The sequence below is a fragment of the Apostichopus japonicus genome, chromosome 1 (genome assembly GCF_037975245.1).
Source record: "Apostichopus japonicus isolate 1M-3 chromosome 1, ASM3797524v1, whole genome shotgun sequence".
NCBI classification, from domain to species: domain Eukaryota; kingdom Metazoa; phylum Echinodermata; class Holothuroidea; order Aspidochirotida; family Stichopodidae; genus Apostichopus; species Apostichopus japonicus.
The window spans coordinates 7,022,476-7,042,052 of NC_092561.1; the positions used below are offsets into that span (position 1 = coordinate 7,022,476).

The following is a 19,577-nucleotide window of genomic DNA, read 5'->3' on the forward strand; positions in this document are numbered from 1 at the left end:
AATTTGATAATGCTATATATGTGTATCATGTGTAGCATATTGTATTATTAAACAGGGAAAGAGCATATTGTATTATTTAACAGGGAAGGAGAATAAAGGGAACAGTGAGATGGGAAGGGATCAGTGAGATGGGGAGGTAAAAGTCATATTTTGGAGGCGAAAAAAACTCATCTTTCTCAAGAAAATGATCGGCCAGGTTATTTTCATGTCAGATAGTCGACATCAGTAGAACTTGTAAGCAATTATAGAGTTTCAAACTTCAACAGAGCAAGTAAGAATTGTTTTTAAATTTGGGAAGTCTCGTCATGTAATCGTATTTGTATTGTATCGAGTTTTGTCATGCAGTTACAAGTTTAAAACATGATCAATGTCACTGGTTTAAATCCGAGTTTCCTCTAGATTGACTGTCGGAAGAACACTTACGAATTAGGTAATATCAGCTGTGACATTTACTTCGTTAAATTTGATCTAAAAAAAAATACTGTCCGACTTCTCTCGCCAATTTTAGAAGTCGATGACATGTCATGCACATGTATGGAGCATTCTATAAATTGCTTAATTGGTTGACAATAAACTCCTCCCATTGTTTTTTTTTAGAGTTTGAACAATAATATTCCAACAGCTGTGTATAGCATGTGATAGCTGGTTGTACAGCTGCAACCGATTTAAATTAGTCAGGATGTGTACAAGCGATCATGAATATTAAACATTACATATTTACAAACACTCCCGCTTATTAATTTACTCGTTCCTGTCATCATCCACCAGAGAGTGAAAAAAAAAAAAAATTGGTGATGTGGAAATGATTTGTAATCTGTTTCTGGAATAAGTGGTGCGATGCGAAGCAAAGACCTTGTCTGTGTCAATTTATGATAATGACTATACAGTCTATCTATATCTGCATAAAAATACTGGTTTCAAGGTGGATAATTTCACGATGAAAAAAACACAAGGCAATTATATTAACCTGCCATAAAAAATTATTCCCATCCTCTCAATTCTGAATTTTAGCCTTGCTTTCACACTTAACACATGAAGTCTGCTGGTAGTATACTTTTTTGTGAAAAAGCATCCATTTATATATAATAATATCCTTTTGCTATACACAAACAAATAGATACCTTTATATGAAGTAGTTATTGTCCTTTGTTTTCTCTCCGACAATGGTAGAGAGAGGGTCTGAGATGGACCGAACTCATCTGTCTTTATTTTTCAGATTGGTCTATGGTTCATTATTTGAACTATATTGGATTTTGAAGCAACACTTTAGGACCATGGATCATCCAACTCAATTATGGTTTTTCTATAGAATTCTGTTAATATTAAAAAAGTAAAAAGAAAAAGTAAAAAAAAAAAAAATCAATTTTGACAAATTTGTAGTCAGTATTCTGTTGTTGGTATTATTTTTCAAAATAAATCGTATTTTTATGTAGCATTATAAAGTGTTTTTCCTTTCGTTTATATCAGTAGTTGATTTGTTTACATATTCGCTTAATTTTGTTTTAATTTTGTAACCTTTTTTCTTTTCTCTTTGCTTGTTTTGGTATCAGTGATACATATTTACGTTTTACTCGTAGCATCTTACACTCACATAACGTCTTCTCTCTCGAATAACTTTTTGCTGTTGACCTTCTTATTAACTGTTTATCGCTAACATTGGTCTCAAGGAGTATCGGTCCATATATTTTCTCTTTTAGTGAAGTCGTTTTTAATACACGGCGACATCTCAACTGTTATGAGAGATGAATTGATTAGAAAGATTAATGACAAAAACTATTGAAAACAGCTGTGAGAAAAAAAACAATTGAAGGATGTGTGCTGGTCTTCCTTCTCATTTTTTCTTTTCTTTTTTTTTTACTTTTTTCTTTTTCATCAGTATAAATTTGTCATATGTGATATGACTGAAATTGATTCTTATGGCATAAAAATGCTAATTAAAAAATTAGTGTAGCCAAAACTCATAGCTCATATGTGGTATTGAGTACACTCAGAAGAACTTAAAATTATATTTTGAAAGAATTTTTACAATACACATCCCATCATTTACTAGTAGAGAAATTAAAAGGGATATATACATGTTGAAATGACATAGACCATTATATAGGGTTCACTTGGGTGGAAAGGAGAGGGGGGGGGGGAGGAGGAGGAGCCTACCCACAAGCTGATGGGTTCTGTGTATTAAACCTACATGCAACATACAATGACCACTTTATCAATAGGATTAGAAGCTACAGTAGGCTTTTCCTAAGTAATGACCCCATTCTTTGGACACTTTGCATTATTTATTTTCGAAAGGTCTGTACAAAGTATTTGCTGATAGGACTTTTTCCACTTTGTAAAAATGCAAAGTAGAACACTGCACTTTGTACTTGATACATTGTCTTTCAGGACTTCAAAGTCAAGCCAAGTTTTGTAACAGCTGTCAGGATATGATGTACAAAATGACATATGAGAAATGTCAACCTGATTGTGGGAAGATATGGCAGGTTGGATGTGAGGAGTGGGTGGTGTCGAGAGGGGGTGGTATGGTGTCAGGTGATGGTTTGGGGAGTAGGCGGGGGGGGGGTGGCATTGTGTATGGTATAAAGTCATAAAGTCAAGCATGATGCATCTACATAATGAAACAAGTATCATTCATTTTAGTACGTGGATTTGAATTAGGACAACATTCAAAAATCTTCTCTGTCCCTTTATTTACAAGAGACAATAGATATAAAGTTGGGAACTATTGGGCATGAAAATGGCATCAGGTTATGGAAGGAAAAAAGCATAAGATAATGTCAACCAATGGCAGAAGACTATTAGGAGAAAACAGAGATTTAAGGAAACAACTGATATACTGTATGTATATTTTTTTAATTCAAAACGAAACTTGTGTCAATAATGTATTTTTCTTCAATTTTTTTGTTTTGCATTTTTAACAACAATTTTGTGTCTAATATTTGGTACCTCTTTCACTGTCATTGTTACTCTTGTATACGTTCACAATGTTGTTCACTTTTACGAGTGTTCATGACTTCTCGAAGAAAGTGCACTTTATCTCTGATGTGATTCTTCTTTCAAATTTTCACCTACATTTTACGCTTCTTTTGTTTTCGATTCTTCGACTAGGTTCAGCCCGATGTCGAAGAACTGGATAACGGTGGTGAGGACGATGGAGACACAGACTCGGTGAAATCGGAGATCAAACTCGGCAAACTTCAATTTTCCTTGGATTACGATTTCCAAGAAGGGAAGGTAAGGAAATAACCAGACGAACGGGTGTCATCATTCAGAGAGCAAACTTCTCCCCATGCAATGTATCCCTCCCCCTCCCCTCCCCTTCCCCCTTCTCTCTCTCTCATGCACAGATGTCCCCGCCTCTATCTTAACCTTTACATTTTACATTCATTGTATTTTATATATTTGTTGGTGTCATTATTCAGAGAGGAAAATACTCCTCATGCAATGGCCCCCCTCCCCCTCCCTCCTCCCCCTCTCTCCTCCCCCTCTCTCTCATGCATCGATGTCCCGCCTCTATTTCAGCTTTCACATTCATTTTTTATTCATAATATAAATTTGTTGGTGTGTTCATTCTTTTTTTTTTTTTTTTTTTTTTTGGTTTGTTTAGCTCATTAAAACTCATCAACGTCCAATCCACACTCCATACAGCAATGTGTTCAAGTTTATTCATTACCTGGTTCACAGATTATGCTGATGTATTTTGTTTTCAGTCAAAACAAAATTTGTGTCAATGATGTTTTTCTTCGATTTTTTCGTTTTGCCTTTTTAACAACATTTTTGTGTCTAATATTTGGTATATCTTGTCGTGCTGTTTGTATTGGTCCTGTTTGCAGCAGGTGTGGTGGTCACGAGTACAACAGAAAGTTGCTGGTCAGATGGCTCTCGTTGAGTAGCAGATTGCGATCTCAACAATCGCTTAAAGCTCTTCTTGTTTCGGCTTCCTTGATTTCGTCGCTATATTTTAATAAGCCCACTCCTAATCTTGAGAGGTGTAGCCGTAGAATTTCAGTTATCTATCAAAAGCAGGGGCTGAATTATATAAGGAATAATACCTTGAAACCGATAAGTATACACAATGTATGCAAATTACGAGGATTGTTAACGAGGAATTTTGTATGAGCTGGGTGATTAATGGACGAAAGAGAGTTGCTGGTGGGAGTGGGGATGTTGGGAAGCCTTGGGAATGGATTATAAGGAAACTATTCTGGAATGGGGCAGGGATTTGGAGGGGGCCTATGTCGTAAATAGAAATTTGTGCCTACTCTGGGATACATTCAATGTCTCAACAAGCACTTGCTGAGTACAGGCTGTTTTTTTTGGGAAAGGTAGAGTCTGCTTTCTATGGGTTTTTGTGTGAAAATGGAGCTACTTTGAATTTCATTGTCATAATCAAGTTAGGCTTGCATTGCTGATATATGCATGTACGTCATATGTCATACATCCCTTACCTGCACTTTGGACTGTCTTGCTTGAACAAGTTGCCGTTATATCAGCACCAGAATGCTCCATGCAGTTTGTGATAGGCTCACCAACGACAAGTTTGCCAACCACTGCATATAACCAAGGGAGCTCGCATCTTTAAGACGTACAGTAAGAAAGTAGTCCACACATGATCAGTCAAGTGAAATGTAATTTATACAACAGCGCAGTTCTCTCAGTGGAGTAGACATTGATCAACATCATGTCTAGGGAAATCCTAGCTTCAATCAAATACACTGGAGGAATGTGCAATCTACAAAAGAAAACAAACACTATTGGAGCGAACAATTTTTCCAAGCAGTAGAATATAAAGTAGGACTCAAACAGTGAGACAGAAAGAAAATAGTTTTTTAATCAAGTGATTGTATAACTTAGGTTTGGCTTTGCAAAGGCATTATGGACTTTGCAAAGGCATTACCGACTTTGCAAAGGCATTACGGACTTTGCAAAGGCATACAAGCAGAAGAATATAAAGTAGGACTCAAACAGTGAGACAGAAGAAAATAGTTTTTTAATCAAGTGATTGTATAACTCAGGTTTGGCTTTTGCAAAGGCATTATGGACTTTGCAAAGGCATTACGGACTTTGCAATGGCATACAAGCAGTAGAATATAAAGTAGGACTCAAACAGTGAGACAGAAAGAAAATAGTTCTTTAATCAAGTAATTGTAACTAAGGTTTGACTTTTGCAAAGGCATTATGGACTTTGCAAAGGCATTACGGACTTTGCAAAGGCATTATAGACTTTGCAAAGGCATTACCGACTTTGCAAAGGCATATACTGACTTTGAATGGGCTTTCCTGTCACAAAGTGTTATCTACATAAGATGAACAAATTGTTAGTCTAATTTCCTCCGAGCGTTGGTCTGGAAATAATACTGCAGTAATAATTGCTATTGATTCTTGGGCATATGTTAGAATCGACTCAGAAAGGCAACACAGTAACACATTTATGCTATCTACCAAAGATGAACACAAACTGTTTGTTACATTTTCTAAGCATGAGAGATGAAATAAGACTTGAAAGTAGGTATGCAACAGTGTAAATGGCTAATCATTCAAGAGAAATGTGAACAGTTTATGCAGTATCAAAGGAAAATTTCATCTACCAATGGTTGAAAACATCTTTACATAATTTCTAAAAACATCAGCACTTTTAAGATAAGATTTCAAACGAGGGAGGCAAAGATATAGAAAAAAGGTGGGGGGGGGGGAGGAGGGCCATTGATCAATGGAAATAACTTAAGCTGGACTAAGAGGGCAACACAGAATGCAAAAAGTGTTATCTACAGAAGATGAGCAAAATATTTCTATAATTTGTCCAAATATTTAGAGCTCTAGATGAGCCTTGAATAAAGGTAGAGCCAAGTTGGTATTATTATCAAGCAGGGGTTAGGATGAGGGGAAGATAGAGCAGGGTATATTGATTACAGATACAGGCATCTGCTTCTTGTTTCTCTTACAAAGAAAATTTGCCTGAGAAATTTCTAGATGGAGAAAAGACAAGAAGAACATGGACTAAAACTGTTGTTTTTTCTTTGTCAATAAAAATGTTCTCCTTTTCCCTTACTTTAATTTTCTTCCTGTTTTTCCTTCTGCAGCTCACTGTTGGGGTCATCCAAGCTGCGGACCTCCCAGGGATGGACTTTTCAGGGACGTCCGATCCGTACGTCAAAGTGTACCTCATGCCAGACAAGAAGAAGAAATTTGAAACGAAGGTGCATCGCAAGACTCTAAACCCCGTGTTCAACGAGTCATTTGTCTTCAAGGTAAGAATAATTTTTTTTTTTCTGTGAATAAAATTCTATGAACCCATGTCACGATTTAAAGAGTGTGAAGACTCGTGCAAAAAGAAACTTCTAATGCCGGTAATCTGACCTAGTTTTGAATGAGGTGTAACAGAAGTGTAAGACACCACCATCGATCCCAGAAATTACACACACAGCTTGCTACCGTCGGTAATTAGACACTAGTGTACAGTCAGTACACACAGCTGCAGTCAATACCCACAGCACAGTGTATAAACCATGCAGCGATGGACATCTCAGGTGCAGCTAAAGATAACAAGGTATCACCTTTCATTACTGTCTGCATTTTGTAACGACACAAACAAAACGTCACTTGCAAGCAACAGAAAGTTAACTTTTTCAGATGGACGCACACGGTTTGGGGCGAGTCTTTGATACCTTTAAAAAAAATAATACTGACTGTTAACTCATAGACTTGATTTAGCTTTGAGGGTTAGATGACAATTACTCTGTACAGCAAAGGGTCAATAAACCCTTGGACTTGGACCTACATGTAAAGATAAGTTTTTTTGTAGCCCTTTCCTACAGTAATCATTAGTAATAAAGTAGTAATTAATTAAGTAATTAATTATAATAATACCAGGTCAATATTCAGTATGAGTAAGAGAACAATCAAAATTTTCCGTTGTCATTTAGTACAGAATACAAGTATTGAGGCTTTTAAGTGCAGATACTAGCGCTGTATATAGCACCAGTATGAGTACTAGCTTTCCAGAATACATTTAGCACAAGTATGAGTACAAATTCATGAGAGGGTGGGGGGGGGAGTACCAGTTTTCTAGTAATTATTCTAAAATATGATAATGAATACAATCTCACTACGAATTCCGATGAGCAATATAACTGGTGTTCTTTCCCTTGCTCAAAGGCACTGTGTTTTTGCATTTCCTCACCAATTTAAGGCAGTTTGACTCACTTACGTTGTAATGTTCCATGTAACACCCCATCCTCTCCCCCTTTCCCTTCCATCCCTAGGGAATAATTTAGTGGTCAGATTTTGTGAGGCAGTTTGGAAGGATCTCTTACTTTGTCTCTTGTATAAAATACTGTATGGTTTGTGTGTATTAAATCTGCTATTGTATACTAAAACTACAAATGCAATTTATCATTGCATTATTATAGAAATTTACCGATTGTGTGTATCTTTTTGTGATGTGATACTGGGTAAATTATACCCCCCCCCTCCCCTTTCTACCTCATCCCAGTACCCTTGGAGCTTCCAAGCTCATCAATATTACTCATAGATCCCTAATTAGTGAGTGTTCTGCGATTTCATTGCAGTATTAAAACTTTGATGATGTGGTTTTAATATACACTGATGTCATTTTCACTGATGTCATTTGTATGCCCCCACCCCGCCTGGCCACCCCCCTTTCCCCCGGCCACAGGATTTGAGCTGTGTATGCTAGAGAGTGACAACACTGGGATGATAACCGTCAGCAACATATTCCTGTACGATTTATACAAAACGCTACTCATAACTACAAGCAGAAGAGATCACAAATAGTCATGGAAAGTCCCTTGGAATTCATACAAGATAAAAACGCTGGTTTGATATTAAATGTGGATGTCAAATTTCTGTTGTCATGGCAACAGATTATGTTATGTAACATTATCTTCCATTAAGTTGTCACTTCTTATGAAATTTTATCTCCGATTCTGCCCTTCCCCTCTCTGACATTTTGTTATTAACAGTTTCCCTTTCGTAAACAAGAGTGATATAGACATGAACAGCCCCCAGAGGATTTGTAGAGCTTGTGAAAATGGCAATGACCGATTCACAGCGACTGCCTGTAATACTCAGTTTTACCTCAAGAATGAAAAGAAAAGGGGTAAAAAAAATTTAAAAAAAGTACAATGCATTGCATTTAACTCATTGGAAGGGAGAGTGTTCTTAGGCAGTGGGGGTGGGGGGGGGAATGGGTTGCAGAATTGTGAGGAGGTTGTTTTTGTAGTGAGAGATAGACCACATTTTGTTTACATGATTTTATGTGTAAATACTTAGATCAGGGGTGGGCAACCTTTTTGAATGAATGGGCCAGATATAAGGAGTTAAAAATTGACTGGGCCACACCTAACAAACGACCTGCTGTTGATTTCAAACCGTTTATTCCAAGGACTTTCAAACAATAGGTGTGTGTACTTAATCTGTATTCATAAAAACATAATGTCAATACAGTACAGATGATAATAGGCCTACCTGACAGCATAAATTCGATAATGACGATAAATTCTAAGCAGCTAGCTCGTTTTTTGTGATGATGTAAAATAGATTGGTTTTTCCTTTTCTTGAGACATCTCACGGGCTGCAAAAAAATCACTGGTGGGCCACATGTGGCCTGCGGGCCGTAGGTTGCCCACCCCAGACGTACTGTAGATTGATTTCCCATTTTGCTTTCGTTCAAATCCCAGGTGCCGTACGGTGAGGTGGCGGCCAAGACAGTGGTGTTCGCAATCTATGACTTCGATAGGTTCTCCAGGCATGACATCATCGGTGAGGTCAAGGTGAAACTCTCGCAGATTGACCTCGGTAGCGTGGTCGAAGAATGGAGAGACCTCCAGAGTGCAGAGGTTCCTGGCGGTGATGTAAGTCGTGAACATTCATTTCATATCGTCTCTCTCTCTACCCAGTTGGGAAACTTTAGTAGTAATGTTACTGTAACGTCATGTCCCTGGTCTACCAGTTTTGGAGCGCAAAAGATTACGTCCCGTGCATCCCTGCCGGCGTCCGACTTGACACGGTGTCTAATACAAAATATATTTTCCACTGACCCAAATTCCACCCCCCCTGCTTCCCTCCCCCCTCCCCCATCCTGAGCAAAATGTTTCTCTTAATATCTCTGTCTGATGACAACTCCTTCATATATAGCATATCATTCCTTACTTTCAGGGTAAATCCGAGCTGGGTGACATCTGCTTCTCGCTAAGGTATGTCCCGACCGCTGGCAAGCTGACGACGGTTGTCTTAGAAGCCAAGAACTTGAAGAAGATGGACGTAGGTGGATTGTCAGGTAACAACAGAAATGCAATTTTGGTATGACCTAATACAGAACAGAACTCACATCCAGGCTCTCCAGGCCGGTTTTAGGGGTACCAGCGATTCATCCAAATTTCTTTTCTTTAATTTTTCATTTGCCGTTCAAGTCGATATTTAAAGAGGTGGAGACTAATCCCTCTTTCATGGATTCAAAAGTGTAGGAAATTTCTTTTCTTCCCAGCTATGTTTTACTTTAATATTGGATGGGATAAAGCAGGGCCGGATCTAGCTTGTGAGGGGCCCCCTAAATATATGGGGGCCCGGTGGACCCGCCCTAAACCCGGCACTAGGATTAAATTTGGGGATTTACCAAGTATCTGTTCATGTAGTTATATAACTATTATAACTAGTTATATAACTATTAGGACACAGTCCACAAGTTTGAAACTGACATTGTTTGTAACCTTCCAGCAATTTCAAGTAAAAGTCAAAAGTATAGTTTTGATAAAAGGGACATTCTTGAATTTGAACATGTACATGCAGAAAAGAGATAGAGAGAGTTTCTGATATTGCTCCAGAGAGTCAAAGTGAGGTCACAGTTCAAACTTTCTACAAAGCATGTTTTAATGTCTCATATTACACTTCACAATGTCTGGAAAACTTTGGGACACAGGCATCGTTAGAACTCGTAGGAGTCTATTTTCAGAATTTTTAGCAACGTTTCCAATATTTGGGGACAATACCGACGCCCTCGAATTGTCTGAAATTTGAGTTACATGCTGAGAAAGAAAGAGATAGAAACAAATTTATAAGCTGTACAGCTAAATATAACTACCCTTGTCAGTCTACATTCTCAGACAAGGTTTAAAACAATCCAATGTTCATAGACAGCAATTGTCATTAAGGAAAAAAAAAATGCAAATGATTTTTCATTTTGCGGGAAACGTCTTGTTTTGCTAGGATTTTGTTAAAACATTTGTTTACGATATTTCACTTCCTCACTTACCTGTCTCCTCACCCATTATGGACTCTTTCTCGACCCTGTCTAGATCATTCTGGTCCAATTCCAGACTACCCCCCTTCCCCCCCCCCTCCTCAGTCTACCACCCAAAATATCTGGAAGTGTTTGTTCACAGATATATTTCTAGATCGATTCATAGTTCTGTTTTATACAAGGGTCTGTCGTAATTTCGGTAAAAGCATCATCCTTTGTCAGAAAAGCTGGTGGAACCTGAAAAGGAGTTTTGAGAAATAAAAGATGTTTGTGAAAACTGTTTTCATTCTTGTTTTTGGTCCGGTCCAGATCCATACGTGAAAATTTCGCTGTACATGAACAACAAGAGGATCAAGAAGAAGAAGACCACGATTAAGAAGCGGACGCTGAACCCGTACTATAACGAGTCCTTCGGCTTTGAGGTGCCATTCGAACAGATTCAGGTAATATGCGGGATAGCAGACATCCCTTTTAGAGTCAAGTCACAGGTCGCGAGGAGGCTGTGAATTTTTAGGCTATCTGTCTTCAGTGCCGTTCATTTTTTTCGTCTTTTGGGAAAATATTCTTTGGACAGAAACCATTTAGATGATTTTAAGTTTACTCATGTTGTATGGATTGATTAAATTTCATACATTTGAAACACATTTTAGAGATAAAAGTTGTTTTACTGTCTCATCTTTTGGCAAAAAGCTAAGATTTTTTTGACCAATTTGGTGATATTTTGTGAATGCATCTGTAAATGAACGGTCACGATGATTGTCTAATGATCAAGTAGTTATTTATAGTATTATAAAGTATGCTTGTCTTTAGACTCTCGTGGATCTTGAAAAATCTTTCCCTTTAAATTTTGAAATTCTTTACCCATAGAGGAAAGAAAAGTTTCATTTTGACAAAATTTAAAAATATAGGGGATATGAAGCTATAAGCAAGCATTCCAAAGTTATCACATGTCAAGGAGTAAATCAAAAACCGTGTGATCTTAGGAAACTGAAAGCTTTTCAAAGAGCATTGTCCCAAATAACAATAGCAATAACAAGTCAAGATCGGTATTATTCAATCAAACCATATCTCAATATCTCAATTAGTTGTGTGCAACATTTTTCTCATTAAGAGATAAAGTATATTTAAATTGTCCGTCGCCCTCTTTGAAATCCTTCCGTATCATTCTTTACTCGCAGAAAGTGACCCTGGTCGTCACGGTGGTGGACTACGACAAGCTCGGAAGCAGTGAGCCCATCGGCAAGGTAACGTTGGGCTGCAATGCGACCGGGGCAGGCCTGCGCCACTGGAGTGACATGTTAGCCTCGCCACGCCGTCCCATCGCCCAGTGGCATACCTTACAGGAACCAGAAGAGGCTAAATAGAATCCCGTTCCGCTATCCCGGCTGTATTGGACCGATTGGTGGCAAGAAAAGAATTTTCCCCATAAAACTGTGAAAATCTTCTGGGTGGCGTAATTTCTCCTATCGCTATCTTTTGTGGAGGTGAATACCACCTGATATTGAACAGAGATACCTGTCCCCTTTCTGCTTCATCCAAATAGAACCCTCCCCCCACCCCCTCTAGCTTCCCCCAGTCATCTGTGTAGTAAAGGGTTCCTTTAGAAATGTCTGACCTCTGTGATGTGGTGGTTTACGATTTCTTCATTCCAAACGATATATTATGTCAATAATCACTAGAGAGTTTTGTCTTACAGTCGGTATTTTTTTTTTCTTCTTCTTCTTCTAAGTTTACTTTTCCAGTTTAATTTGATGTCTCCCTATTTATAGATTGAAGCAATCAATTTCTGTTTCATTAATGCATTTTCAAACCTCAAAAGGTCACGTCATCTATTGCCAATATGACATTAACAACAACAACGTAAAGAAAAATCAAGAACTTTTTTCCACGAAAAATAAATTTCCTGTGAAAGTTGTAAAACAATTGAGGGCTCTTCAAGTAGCCATTTAGTTTCCGTGGTTTTTACAAAGAAAAAATTTAAACGTCTCTCATATGAGTTGGCCGCTCGTTCGAGGGTGCGAGAAACGTCTCCAAATTGAAAAGCCATTCCTAATTGTATTTTATCCCAACATCGTTGCCTGGTAATTTTCTTACAAAACAGTTGCCTTTGTTTCAATTTGTTAATGAAACCGACGTACAATCTACCTTCGTTTTCATTTTTGAAAGTGTTACTTTGTGGTGTTATATCTTTAGGAAGTTCTTTAGTTCAAACTGTCTTATTATCGAAACGGCGTGGATGAAGGTTGCGAAAGCCTAATCTTGGCAAATTTCTTAGAGCCAACTTCTTCACCAGTCATGTTTCAGTAACATAACAAGAAGCTATGGCAAGTACACTGCCTTTGCAAAAGCTGTAAAACTTGTACTTAATTTAGTTTTAGAATGTACTGTTTAGTTTTGTTGTTGTTTTTTTGTGACTGAATATGTAGTTCAAATTAAAAGACTCAAAATTAATTCAAGGAACAATGGAAAAGTATTCGATCATCAAAAGTCATTTCCAACAATAATTAACTTGTAGTTTCATCATCTTCCTTTTTTTTCCTTACGTTAATTGATGACGAATAACATTGAGATATTTTGACACAGAGGTACTTAAAAAGGGATTTTCAGACGGTGTTCGATACCCGAAATCCGCATAAATTAGGTTACCTATAATACATGAAAACCAGACAAGACCAGAAAGTAGTCCCAAGGACTCTCCTGTTAATGTCTGTTAATAATGTGAGTGAATTCTCAACTGTGCCCTAATGTTGAGTGGTTAAACCCATTAAAAATCAGTTTTTAGAAAGTTTGAGGCAAATCATCAGGAACATTCAAAAGACAGACATTCCTCAATAAAAAATCCATAAATTTTTTGAAATTTGTTATTCTTGTTGATTTAATTGAACTGTAATGGTATTTGTCGTCGCAGGTATTTTTAAAAGAGAAAAAACATATGTTGTTAGTATAAATCTTCTTGTGCTAGTTTTAGGTGCAGGACGGTAACTCGTCACGATAGATATGTTCGCTTTCGTTTCGGGAAAATTAAACAAACCCAAAATGGTGAGTCTTTGTGTTAGGATTTTGTGCGGCACGTGTTTATAGAGGTATTGAAGTTTCTGGTTTTTCAACCTGTAACTTTAGTGATATTTTCTTTTATTTTATGTTTATAAAAAATTGTCTCTCTGTTTCTTGAACATGTACTGAACATATAATAGTTAATAAATAATAATAATAAATAATAATGAATAATAGAAAATAGTTATATTCAAAGAACTACAGAAAACAAAACCTAAAAGTCTATTGATAGTAACAATGGAAAGAAAATTGTTGTTTCTTATATGTGCAGTGTCAAAACATAAATGGTAAATTTTCAGGGCAAACATTTTGGGTAATTATCATCGAATTGGGTGTCCTTTTCTGAGCGAAAAGTTTGGAGAAATAAGACAGAAGTTATTATTAGGATCAGAGCCCCCAAAACAGGAGGGTAACTTCAGTGAAATATTGTCAAGAGCTGATATTTTAAGTTTAACCTTTCTTGAATTTTTTTTTGCCTGTTAAACAGTATACCACCTGTTTTATTAAGTTTTAAGGGATGGTGCAGATATTTAGTCAATGAGATGGATGAGGGGAGGGGAGGGGTGGGGTGGGGCAAGGGGAGGAGGAGGAGGAAGAATAAGATTAATATTGAGATATTATATTTTTTAGTGAGGTAGTTATTAAGGTAATGAAAAATGATATATGGCAAAGCAATAGTTGCTCAAATGGATAATTTTAATTTCTGAACGAAACAGAAACGACGATTTCATATTATCTCCGAAATGAACGTAACTGTGGCTGATGTACCTGTGACATACTGGAAAAAAGTGTTTTCTTTCATTGAAAGCTTCTGTTTTGGTTTTGTAGGAAAGATGGAGATGGGAGTGAAGATTTTGCTTTTATAAAGTACCGTCTCCTAACCTACATATATGTTAATAAGACACTCAGTGAAATGTGGCATTTAGAGAGTAAGTGATTGAGATTCTACAGATGTGAGGTAATCAGAAGAACAATGTGAGAACAATACCAAAAACAATGTGAGAGCATTTGAATAATTGATCATCAGAATCATGAAGGCAACTGTTGTTGAAAGTAGTTTGCATTCATTTTTTCAGTGAACAATTTGCTGGTTTATTTTCCAAAATTTTCACTACCACCATCTGGCCAGAGGTCTGTATTCGAAGGCTGCTTGTTTTCTGGTTTCTTTACCAACGTAGCTTTATCTGACAATGTTTGTGAAATCGTAAAAAAGGAGAATGAAAGAAACACAAAACTTCTTGATTAAAATTCAAAACAGAATTCTTCTCTGATATAAAGAAGAGGATTATCCTTTTTGAATAATAAAAGCTGATTTACATATCCACATTTACATATCCTGATTTACATATCCAGTTTAGTTATCCATGAAATAGACAAAGCACCGTTATGATCACATTGACTCTGTACTGATGTTAGAGAATGAGAGAATATTGATTCATTGAAATAATAGTTTTCATTTTGTTTGGTCCTGAAGTCATGTGTTTAGTGATTTTTTGTGATAGTATTTTAGCCTGGATTGTATTTTTTTGGGGGGGGGGGGGTGGGGGTAGGAAGCATACATGAAATGTCAACATGATATTATCTTCAAACTCAAAGTAGTTCCTAGTAAAACTATTCTTGATAAATGATTACAAATTCAAACAACTTTACAGTAGGAAAGCGTACAATGTTTTTTTTTTTTTTTTTTTTAACAGCACGTGTTATTATTTTAGAAGCACTATGTATTTGAAAGACAGATAAAAAATTATATATATGGATTTATTAGTAGATTTTTATTTGTGTGAAATTATTTCTTAGGTCTCATGGTTTTTTCGATTACATAAATGCCCGCATTAATCAAATATTGTTAATTGTTTTGTGATGTAAATTCAAAATGGAGAATTCTAGTCCTATATTTATGTATTTTAATTGTGTAAAAGAAAAACAGTTTGATCGGTGAATGTATGCTAATGTAAATGTAAATGTAAATAGAGAGAAAAAAGTACCTGTTGTGGAAAAAAAAGAATATGTTTGTTTCATTTGTTTGTATTTTGGTTGCGTTCGTTGTAAACGATAATGCAAGGGGAAAACGGGTGGCTGAGGTGAGGGACGTTGGCAGAGGTGTAGCCAGCGTGGGGGGGGGGCAGAAAATTTTTGAGATGCAATGGGCGACGGTGAAAATCTAAAAGAGCAAAAAAAAAAGGTCTAAATGTACTCAAACCTGGGGGATGGGGCTGATGATGGTGGAAGGGGGGGGGGGGGACTACTAAGAGAATGTAATGAACAGTCTCCTCAAAATATGTGCTTTACCTGTGAGGTTGCAGTGTCTCTCTGAGTGGCCATATATTTGTATTCATATATATTTTGTTTCTATATGTGATATAACTGGATGATTTTCGACCATGCATGCGTGCACATTATTTTTCGTTTTCCCCCCCAAAAATTGGTAAGTTTTTATCAAAGTTTTTACCAAAAAGGAAAATTTAAGTACACGAATGCTATAGTTAACAAAATGGAAATGATTGCGTCATTTTGCATCTTAGCACTTTCGAAAAACAAAACCCCTCCCCTTATAAATCCCCCTCCCCCACTCCAGGACGGTGATCCACCGCTATATGTGCCTGAAAATTGGGACATTGCAATCTGTCCCTCCTATCTCCCCATAATGTCGGCCAAATTAAATTTACTAAAGGGTCCTGTCTACGTGTATGGGAGTTAACTATTTTCACTATTCTCACACATTTGGAATCTCCTTGGTGATACATACTAGCTAGGTGTGCGCGAGTAAACCAATGTAGTATCTCACTGCAACTTTGAGCCGCTACTCGATTAGCGACTTTATACAAATTATCTGATGTTTTGGAGACCTTGTTTCCAAGATATTACGCAAACCAAATGATTGAATTTTAATTGTTGCTAGCACCCTGGAGTAAATATAATTTAATTGTTCTTTAACATTTCCTTTTGAAAATATTACTGGGGCTTCACAGTACCTTTGTGACATAACTCCTTATTACAACAAGCAGTGGTTATGTATTCCCCATCCTAACTTACCCCTTACCAGTGCCACATTAGCAACCTCTTGTGCAATAAGGAACCATATGCTCCCCCACACCATCTATTCCCCCTTAATGATCCTCGACAGGCACGGAGCAAAAGCAGAATGTAATTGGTATGTCTGATTTGAAAAGTGTCCACTGCAGGCCCCATAAGATCATTTTTATGTCCCCTATATATAGGCATTTGCATTATCTACCTAGAAATTTGATAACAGCACCTGCCAATACCAGGCCAACTAACCTTATTCTAACCATGGTCTGTTTATAGCTCCATGTTCAAACGTACGTAGATCAAAACAACTGATACATGTATATCTTCTTACACATTTCGGTAGATTGAGACCTACAATTTCACCACTCCAACTACTAATTAATTTCATTTACTAATTATTGTGAGTTCTTACACCTTCACATCTGTGGCTACGGTTTAAAAAGTTATTTTCGAGACTTGCATGTAGGCTGTATCTACGAGACCGTATAAACAGTGCATACGACGGCATAAACTGCTGAACCTAAAACTTAAAAGTTGTATATGAAGAAAAAATAGTGTCTGCAAAGTATGGTATCTTAGTAAATTGGACCCTTCTTTTTATCACGGTCCGTAAGTAACATATTTTAATGGATATTTGAAATTTCACTAAACATGGTGCTACTTTTCGGTACCCGACATAACGCTGTCTCAAAACATCAATGTAGCAATCAGTTTTAATATATACAGGGATAGACAATGCATCTTCAATTAGTAGCCTTCGCCAAGTCTCACAGCTGATCAAAACTGAGTATCTTCTGGATACTGTGCCATGAGCGAAACAGTTTATTATAAACAACGTCGCCTGTTCTAACTTACTAAACTTCCTATAGAATTAGCAAGACCCAGTAAGCAGAACGAGAACAGCCTTTCCAGAATAACAGATGGTGTGAATAGAGATGAACAAAGTTGAGTATTAACCACAGATTGTAAAGCAGGAAGAGAGATATCGAGAGGTGATAATTTTGGGAAAGACTGAAAGAAACATCACATTGGTTTATAGTCTTACAGCAGCTGCTTTTAGTAGTCAACGGTAGAGTAAACACAGAATTGAAGAAGCTTAGACTAATTGTTTTTTAATTGTCGGCACTAGCACAAACACTTCCCAACCCCCGAAAACTCACACTTATCAGGTGCGTATCCAGGGGGGGGGCGTTGGGGGCGCGCGCCCCCCGGGTAAGAAAAAGAGGAGAGAAAAAAAAAGAAGAAAAAAGGAAAAAAGAGGGGAAAAAAGAAGAGGAGGAGAGGAAGGAAGAGAAAAGAAAAAGAAGAAAGAGAGAAAAAGGAGAAAAAGAGGGAGTAAAAGAAAAACGCGAAGACACCGGGAAGAGAAAGAGGAACAGTGACATCATTACAGCGCTGAAGGGTAGCCAGTGACGGATCAATGATTTCGTAAAAGTTTGACTCACCCTACCCCTTACACCGACAACTCCATTTTTTGACGTTTCCATTTTCCTCTCTCACTAATGATCTATATATATATACTATATATGGTCTATCATAACGCGTGTGTAGAATTGTGCTATCAAACCAACTGTGGCTGGTCTCGAACTCGATCGTGTCGTTGGGGAACATGACGATTTTTGGGATGGGGGCGACCGCCCGCCCCCCCCCCATTCAGCATTGTTTTAAATGATATCGCTAAGTAATTTCAAAATAGAAAGTGCTTAGATGCAACTTACAAGGCCTGGGAAGTGTCATTTCCAGCGATCTGGGAGACATTTTTGGCCAAAATTTGCTTGTACGCTACGCGCTAACAAATGGTCCTGTGTAGTGCCATTTCCAGCGATCTGGGAGGCATTTTCGGCCAAAATGTTCTTGTACGCTTCGCGCCAACCTATGGTGGCGCTACGCCCTCCCTTGGCAAATTCCTCGCTACGCGCCTGTTCGAATTTGTGACGCAAACAGCAGATATCACATCATATCAGTGAGCATGAAAATGGCGTTCCAGGATGAAATGCCTCAAAACTGTCCGACTTGCCTGAAAAAATAACCAAAAATTTTCGCGCGTTCAACGTCTTCATGTCAATATCATATAAGTAAGCATCGGTTAATACATCGCATGCCATCGTGTACCGTACGGTCCGTTAAAAATTCCGCAGTATACCGCGGGATGCTAATGTAAACAACGACATGTCTCATGTAGATGTATAAAAAGCATGGAGGTCCAATTATGTCAAAACTCTCTTTTACATTAGTAATGGCGAATTAGGGCCTGCACCCCCGCCGCGCAGTGGCGGAGCGTCCATATGGTCAGGGCGGCGCATGCCCCCCCCCCCTGACGGACTCAAATGGACTGCTGGCGCGTTTTTCAGCTCTTTACCACATTTTACTTATTCTAGATTATTGACTTTTTTATTGCGCTCTCATCTACTTATTGACATTTCTCACATTTTGTTGGTGTAATTTGGAGATGACACCTATTTATTCTTCGTTTATCTGCAAATTAGCCAGGCCCGGAAAAGGTCATTTCCGGCGATCTAGGGAGTATCTTTACTCAAAAATTTTCTGTACGCTACGCGCCAACCAGTGGTGGCGCTCCGCTTAGATAGTGTTGAAAGCGCCCCTACAGACCATTCTCGCTCCTCCTGACCAATACCCCTAGCTCCGCCACTTCCGCCGCGCCTCCTACGCCTATGTGTATAGTGTTCGGTTTCGGAAATATCTGCTATTTTTTTCATTTCCTTCAACCAAGTTTTATAATAGCCGTTATAACAGGTTTAATATTTTTACACCAATAAATTAACTGTGTCTGAATTTTCGAAAATTTATCACCAACATTCTGCATCACACTTCCCTCTACTCGTGCAATTTTGACCAGTCTGTTAGGGGTTCAAGGAAGTTTTTTTTATATTGGTTGTCCATAGATGAAATTTTGTACAACATTATGGGTATGTTTTCAAGTGAGTTTATTCACGAGAAATGTGAATTTTCAAATTCGGAACAAATATGGGGCTTAAAACCTTGAAAAGTGGGGCTGACGGGTATTGTGGGCCGTGACGTAGAATCACCTACAAAAGCAAAGACCCACAGGAGATGCGATCAGGTCGAACATGATGTGTGCCGGGTTGACAATCTTCAAAAAGGTTATGGATGGAATAAAAAACTATTAGGAAATACTTGGTTCTCAGGCAAAAAGTGTACATCTGGTTGGTCATTTCAAGCCCGAGAAGTGCTGTTTCCGGTGATCTGGGGG

General features: G+C 37.7%; 1 protein-coding gene across 5 annotated transcripts in view; it reads left to right on the forward strand.

Annotated features, from left to right (window-relative positions):
* Positions 1-15,320, forward strand: part of LOC139965800 (synaptotagmin-1-like) — a 56,271-nt gene extending 40,951 nt beyond the window's left edge. For 4 of the 5 annotated variants that reach the window (XM_071968515.1, XM_071968525.1, XM_071968536.1 and 1 more), the window contains 6 exons: positions 3,112-3,237; positions 6,084-6,251; positions 8,703-8,876; positions 9,181-9,301; positions 10,571-10,704; positions 11,440-15,320. In XM_071968515.1, the coding sequence (XP_071824616.1) occupies positions 3,112-3,237; positions 6,084-6,251; positions 8,703-8,876; positions 9,181-9,301; positions 10,571-10,704; positions 11,440-11,625 (909 nt within the window). In that variant the 3' untranslated portion in view covers positions 11,626-15,320. The remainder of the gene's footprint in view (positions 1-3,111; positions 3,238-6,083; positions 6,252-8,702; positions 8,877-9,180; positions 9,302-10,570; positions 10,705-11,439) is intronic. The other variant, XM_071968545.1, reaches the window with a different exon arrangement.
* Positions 15,321-19,577: the final 4,257 nt, after the last annotated feature.